General features: G+C 33.7%; 1 protein-coding gene across 1 annotated transcript; it reads right to left on the reverse strand.

The window, feature by feature from the left end:
- Positions 1-4,158: 4,158 nt before the first annotated feature.
- LOC112771596 (small ribosomal subunit protein uS2-like) lies at positions 4,159-6,649 on the reverse strand. The gene is made up of 5 exons (XM_025816377.3): positions 6,496-6,649; positions 5,748-6,010; positions 5,378-5,575; positions 4,541-4,766; positions 4,159-4,241 (listed from the first exon to the last, which is right to left on the reverse strand). The coding sequence occupies exons 1-5, from the start codon at positions 6,647-6,649 to the stop codon at positions 4,159-4,161; spliced, it is 924 nt and encodes a 307-aa protein (XP_025672162.1).
- Between the last annotated feature and the right edge of the window lie 1,278 nt (positions 6,650-7,927).

Consider the following 7,927-nt stretch of genomic DNA (forward strand, 5'->3'; position numbering starts at 1 on the left):
TGAATTTTATGCTAATGCTTGGTTGAGCCACGAAAAGGAGGCTCAAGGTGAGGAACCGGCCTATAAGAGCTATGTTCGAGACCAACCCATTGATTATGGGCCTCAGAGTATCCGAAGGGTTCTTCGCTTTTCTCATCCATCTTGCTCAGTCGATCCAAACTGCTGTGAATATACCTTGAGGATGATGAACAACAGAAGAGAGCAAGATATGCTCAATGATATTTGTGTCTCTAGAACACAATGAAAATTTGATGCAAGGAGACTGCCAAACCAATTGAAGAGGTCGGACCTCATCCCTATCGCCAAGGGATGGCTGGATTTTATCCAACACTCACTTGTCCCTACCTCTAACAACTCTGAGGTGACAGTGGACCGAGCTGTCATTATCTACTCGATCATAATTGGGAAAGAAATTAGAGTGGAGAACCTCATTCCCCCTTACATCCGAACTATGGCACAAAGCTGCGACTCAAGGTCAAGGCTCGAATTTCCGGACCTCATCCACCGTATTTGTGAGGTTGTTGGGATGTGCATTGAGCAAGACATTCTTATCAAACTTCCAAGGCCTATCACCGTGGCCGTAATGGAAAGAAGAGCAAGAAGATACCATGTTGAGGGGTAATAAGAAGAACCATAGCAGCAACCTCCTCCTCCTGCACCTAAGCCTCAAGTTGGGCCCAATGAACCCCAAACCCATGGGATTGACGTGGAGGTGTTTTATCGAGGATTCTAACAATTCTGGTTGGACATTATAGATAGAACAGGATATCTCTATGCTGCCGTCCAGCACTCACACCCACAGCAAGTTTTCCCTTTTGAACATCTACATCAAGAGTAGACACGAAGTAGAAGAGAAGAGGAAGCTCAGAGGCCATGGAAGGAGACAAGTGTAAGACTAAGAAGATGGCGACCAAGAACTCTGGAGAAAGCGGTCGAGACCGAGAATGAAGATGATGATGTATGATGAAATTGGTAGTTTTATTTGTGTGTGGTAGTTAGTTTTTCTTCTTTCGTTTTCTGTTTCTTTTACTTTATCTTTGTTTCCTTTGTTTTCCTTTTCTTTCTTTGCATTATGTTTCTGTTTCTTTTTTTTTTTTTTCTCTTTTTGTGCTTATCACTTGTACTTGTTCTTAGGTACTCCAGTGATGTAAAGAGGGTGGTTCTTAATAAAAGAAATTTAATAATTAACAAAGAAGTTTCATTGAAATGTGGTGGTCCATAATAGCATGATTATATTCCATGGATTGAAATATTTGAATGGTCTTGAAGAAAAGGGAGACAGAATCTTCAAAATAAAGTTCTAGAGACATATTATGAGATTCCAAAAATCCAAAATCCTTGAAACAAAAAGAAAAAAGAGAGAGAAACAAAGAAAGAGAGAAAAAGTTGGAAAAATTATAAATATTCAAAAGCAATAAGGCTCTGAGCACTAATGACTAGAACCCAGTTATATTCCTGTGATATTTATATTTCAAGGAGAGACTTGGAAAATTAAATCCGAGGGGTGCTTCATCACCCGATGACTTGGGCTAATTGGCTCGGGATTATCAATTGAAAGCCCGCATTAAAGAGTTGCTTTGAAACAAACTATTTAGAGTCCAAGGAAGCTTTGGACATCTATGTCTAGATAAACAAATTTTTAATTATGTGCTAGTGGTGTGATTGTGTCAAGAAGAGGTTTGAGTAATTAGATTCGAGGGGTGCTTTATCACCCGATAACTTGAGCTAACTAGTCCATATTATCAATTGAAAACCTGCTAAGAGCTACCTTAAGATAAAACACTTAAAGTCAAGAACTTCAAACATCGCTTCCCGATTAAAATTGCAAGAAAACTACTTCAAGGATCACATAATCCTAAAAGGATTTTCATAATACAATCCGAAGTTTAGTTTTTCAAATATTCTTGATTCCTAAATATACAAGACTCATTAAGATAAGAAAAGTCCATTTATAATCAGGGAGATCATCAAAAACTCACTTATGATGTGGGCTTGAATTCAAGAACTCTTCAATTCTTTTTCATTAAGTTAAACTCCGTTTATCTTTTTTTGCTTGAGGACAAGTAAAGTTTTAAGTTTGGTGTTGTGATAACTAGTTATTTTAAGTAGTTTTTATGCTTCTTTTTCATTAGTTTCTTAGTTTTTAATCAAAATTCTTATGTTTTTAATGAAATTTTGATAACTAGTTATATGTTTGGAGTTGTGTTAGAATAACTGTGTTTTCAGGATATAATTAAGCAAATCAAGATGAAATCAACAAGAAAATAAGTTTGGTGGCGCGAGGCTCAAAGAGGCTGAGCCCAATGCCTAAAACACCAAGCTAGGCACCCAAATCAGGAGCCTAGCTCCAAGGATTGGTGCCCGGCTCCCACACCCCCAAGCCCAGTACCTTCGTGCCTGGGAGAAAGTACAAGTGGGCTGGCGCCCAGCTCCACCAAAATTCTAAGTATTGGGCACCCAACTCCAGGTGCACTTTTCACTCCCAGCAATTCAAAGTGCTTCAAAGCCCAGTGCTAAGTACACCAAGTCTAGCGCCAAATGCCTAACTAACTCCTAAGAAGCTTCACTTCAAGTCAAGATTCAAGATTTAAATGATTAGTTAGCAACAACCTCTTTTAGAAAGATAGGATTTGGTTGTTAGGATTTAGATTAGATTTGATTTGAATTTAAATAAGTTATCTTTCTCTTTAAAAGATAAGATTAGTTTTTAAGTTTTAGTTAGTTAGGAAGTTAGATATAAATAAGTAAACAAGATTCACAAAATAGACACCATCTTTGATCGAACATCTCCTTTAGTTTTAGTTGTTTTTTTCTCTACCATGAATAACTAAACCTCTCTTGTTAAAGGGTATGAGCTCTATTTTATTTTTATAGATTAGTAATGCGAGTGTCTTTTTTATTTTGATTCATATTTTTCTAGTTTTTCAATATTGAGTTTCGTTCTTCATTTTTAATGGTTAGAAGTATTAGAAAATATTATAATTCTGTCTTGGATTCCGTTATTACTTTAGAAAATTTAATATTGGAATTAGCTCTAAACTCTTTCTCATGATTTTTAACTTGACTAAGAATAGTATTTTGAAAATTGTGTGGCTTTAAATCGAAACCGTTCTTCACCTCTTTTCTTAATTAATTGACCAAGAAATTGGCGATTAATTAAATTAAGAAAAATTAAATTGTCAAGGAATTAGAATTTGATTATAAATAATTTGCTGTAAAAAGATTTTGCTTGAGTCAAAGTAAGAAAACACAAGCATTGCTTTTTCTAAGAATATAACATCTCCCAAACTTTTAACATTCTCTATCCTTGATTACTTCCTAATTCTCTAGACCTTCTCTCAGTTCTCTCTCAATTTTCTTTTTCATTGTTCTTGCTTCTAACTCAAGATCCACAACCCTCTTGTTAATGTTTGATTGATCTAATTAAAAATTTAATTAGACGTTGCATGCTTTAATCCGTTAATTCTCGTATAAACGATATCTACTCACCGTAGTATTACTTAATGCGATTTGGTGCACTTGCCAATAATACAAGCATATCAATTTTGGCTCGTTAGTGTACATTTCTTAAAAGTGTATTTGAAACTATTTTTAAAATCAGTTTCATATGGTTCAAAATAAAATGAATTAAAAATAAAAATTAAGTTGATTTAAATATTTATATAATAATTTAATTTTTATTTATCCCATACTTTTTCATCACCACTAATAAACACCCCCAAAACTGCTGCCTCAAACTTGATCTTAATTATATTGTAGATTTCATATATTTAAAAATCAAATCAATTCTTATATTGATTTACAAATTAAATTATTTCCAATTCTTTGAATTTCCAAAGACACCCTAAAGAAATACAAGAAATACTTCAGCAAAGAAAATTGATCATCAATGCAATATCAGAGAGCGCTGTTTTAAACAGTATTCTAAATTATGTCCATGCTACTTTAAAGGTAATGTTGATTAGAACGAAGAATGTCGGATATTGATCACTAATTTTCTCAATATATTGAGTATCTTTGAAGGATCAACCAGAACATAAAACAAAATTTTACTCTAAAATAACAGTTTTGTTAAAAATCGTGTCAATATACATCACTAAAGGAAGAGAAAATTCTTCAGAACAGTTTTGACGAGTTCTGCTTAAATCTTAAGAGTGCTTATTCCCAGCCAGTGGGGGCAACACCTCCGGGTGTAGGAACGGAAGCCTGTGGAGCTGGAACTGGCTCCCAATCACCTGCAGCTGCGGATACAAAAGAACTTGGGTCAAATATATTGCCATCACAGTTTCCGACAGAACTACGTTAAGGTGTACCGATTTTCTTGCATATTGACTATTGAGGGAGAACGATTCAACACAACAACAGCCCAGAATTATTTGACTAGAACATATTAGAAGCAAATACAACAATTATGTTGCATCAAATTTAACAGACTAATGGGAGAACAAATAGAAAGACTTGATAGATAGAAAATTTCAATAGATAAAATTGAACTTAAGTGTGTGACTAACAGATCCAGAGTGGAAACAATTATTCTTACCAGCGTCTGGGGCCCAGTTAGCAGGAGCAGCTGCAATGGGTTGTTGAGGAACTGGTTCAGTCCAGGATTGTTCAGCTGTAACAGCCCCCCATTCCCCATCAGCTGCAGGGAAGCCGGCAATGCCAGCAGCACCAAAATCTTGAATGGCATATTCTGGGGCAGCTGGTAATTCCTCTTCCTCTTGTTGCTTGGCCTCTTCAGGTTCTCTATAGAAGAATAAATCCACCTACACATGAAAAGTTGACATAATTTAGCTAAGGTTCAAAGGAAACAACATAATAAGACAACGATCTTTTGATAAAATATAAAATTTTTTGGGTAATTCAGATGAATAAAAAGTTTGGGGTTCAAAATTACGCAGATGTTCTAAACCAATTTTCGCTACACGTCTGTCCTAAACACCTTTATGTAAATCGAAATGTAATATGTAAATCGAATTAATCTGATTCGATTTACCACTATACAACATATACATAGTAGATCGAATAGTGGTAAGACAAATAAGATTAATTCGATTTACATATTACACGCTTCTCCAACAATAAATCGAATTAGATGAATTCGATTTAGCATGCTGAGTAGTAAATTACATAAAGGTGTTTAGGACAGGCGTGTAACAAAATTGGTTTAGGACATCTGCATAATTTTGAACCCCAAACTATTTTATCATGTGAATTACCCAAATTTTTTACACCTGTATGTACTGCAAGAAAGATTGTTCTAAATAAGTGCATACGAGATGAGACATTTGCAATGCAAACATTGTGAAACACAATAAATCTAAAAGAGCTACAAAATAACAATAGTTCAACCCGGTAAGAGCAAAAATTAGTTTACCATCACATCCCACTTAAGCCCTGGACGAATAGTACCCCTCATCTGCAGAACCATCCTTGCTAATAACCAAAACAGACAACCAATACTGTGCTTCCCCTTGTTATTGGCAGGAATGCCAACATCAACATAGCGCATCGGAGAATCAGTGTCGCAGAAGGCAATGGTTGGAATATTTCCAAGAGCACCTTCCTTAATGGGCTGCACATATTTTTAAAAAAAAATAGAAAAGCAAACTCAAAATGAGATAAACTAATAACAGAATTTCAAACTCCCATAAAAACATATTGACAGTTAATTGTGAAACAACATACACCACTACACTCAACACAAGTGAATAAAATAAGTTTCAAACGTCTAAAAAAAGTGGCACCTGATGATCAGTCCTTGGATCAGTCAGAATGAGTAGGCGAGGCTCGTTATAGGATGTCTGCATCTGATTAGTGAATGTTCCAGGAGTGTGCCTTCCAGCAATTGCATTCGCACCCGTGTATTGGGCAAATTTCAAGACTGCCCTCTGACCATATGGCCTAGCAGACTGAACAATGATATCCTGCGGGTTCTCGATGGCAACAATAATCCTAGCAGCAAGTTGGAGCTTCTCCCATGTCTTGCCAAGGTTAATTATGTAAATACCTGGGGACAAGGAATACGAAAAATCAACCAAGCCATAAAAATATTTTCCTACTGCAAAGGGAAGCATCGGAAAGATTAAAGGCATGTATATGTTTCATAAATTTTGGGACAGAAGTTGCTTTTTCATCAGAAACTCATTGGTAAAATTATGATAATAAGCTGTTTTGGAAACAATGTGGTAATGCAAGTACACATATTCATGTCAAAATCCTTATTAATAATTAAATTGACCCTTTCAATCAATAGCACAAACCAAATCGAGAACAATTGACAAACACTAGTCTATAACAAACTAATAAAAATGTCTCCCAAAAAAAGAACCCTACACACGAAAAGATAAATAGAAGAAACAATGCTAAACCCATTGAAGAGCAAGGAGTATCTAGACCCGAAAGAAACTACACAAATATGTGTTCTTCATTAGATTTCAAGAACTAAACTAGTCGTATAACCCCAAAGAAAATATCAAAAGAAGCGTGGGTTACCATCATTGCGGCGCTTGAAAACGTAGCGTTCCATCTGGAAGTCGCAGTTTTTGGTTCCGAGATGAACCTCGGCTGCGAGCATCATTTGGATGTCTTGCTCCTTCTGCGAGAGCTGGCGCGACACTGCGGCGGTTGTTGCGGCGGAAGTGGCCATTGTTGGGGAGGTGAGTTGGTCTCTTGAGAGAATCGTAGCAGTTGCAGTTATATAGGAAGAAGAAGGTTTCACGATTTAGGGTTTTAAAAGGGCTGTTTTTCTCATTAGGGTGTTTATGGCCGGCTGAAATCGGGCTTGCTTTGACTCACAAACCTGACCTTAAATATATACTAGTGTAAAATCCGGGCTACGCCCAGACCAAATATTATTCTATTATAAAAATTTATTAGTATTTATTTATTGATAATAATAGTTGTTACTTTTAATTCAAAAAAATTTTGATGTATAAAAAATTAAAAATTTATTGTATAATATATTAATATGTAAGATTATTGCATCTTCTATTTCTAGAAGCCAAAATAATTCTACTTAAATCAAAGTTATTATATTTTTATATTTAAATAAATATTGTTACACTCTGTTACTGTGATATAATTTAAAAAAATTAAAATTTTAATAAAAATAGTTTATATTGTAATCGTACAATATACGTATACCAACTAATATAAATAACGTTTAATTATATTATTAGACCCTTTTAATGTATAGTTTGTATTACACACAAATTTTGTACTTAATTTACTTTCCTATATTTATGTATAGTTTGTATATAAAAACATTAACATATATATTTATTGAAAGAATAGTATACAAAAGCATTTTTTCTCAATTTTTTTTATTATATTGATGTTTAATTTGATAAATATTTTTTAACTTACATCTTTTCTGCTCCTAATAACAAATAGACGTAAAAAAGTTAATGAACAAATTATTTATAATTTTTATCCAATAACAGAAAAATATAAATGAGAGAATTTACCGTCATTTATGATTAATGTTTCACAAACATAATCATGCATGATACCAACTTTAACCAATTTACACACACAAACTTTCAAAGGATATAATTTTTATGAGCTAACTATCTTATAGAATTTAAATTATATTAAAGTATTATCAATGAATGTTTTTAGCATGGCTAAAAAATAACTTTTTTATTGACAATAATATAAAAGTGAACAAAAAAAAATATATACTTTGTTCAAATTTTTCACTTTTCGTATTCTTTTTAGTTTTTTTATTTTTTATTTCTCTTTTATTTTTTTCTTTATTTGATGTGTCAATGTTTTTTAGTTTTCTTTCTCCTTTATTTCTAGAAGCAAAAGATCATTTATGTTAAACTTTCACCTCTTCTTAAATTCTTAAGACATATAACTGAATGAACTTGTTTTATCTAAACTTACCAGTATACCATTGCAAAAAAAACTTATACATCTA

Source organism: Arachis hypogaea, chromosome 18 (genome assembly GCF_003086295.3).
Source record: "Arachis hypogaea cultivar Tifrunner chromosome 18, arahy.Tifrunner.gnm2.J5K5, whole genome shotgun sequence".
Taxonomy (NCBI): domain Eukaryota; kingdom Viridiplantae; phylum Streptophyta; class Magnoliopsida; order Fabales; family Fabaceae; genus Arachis; species Arachis hypogaea.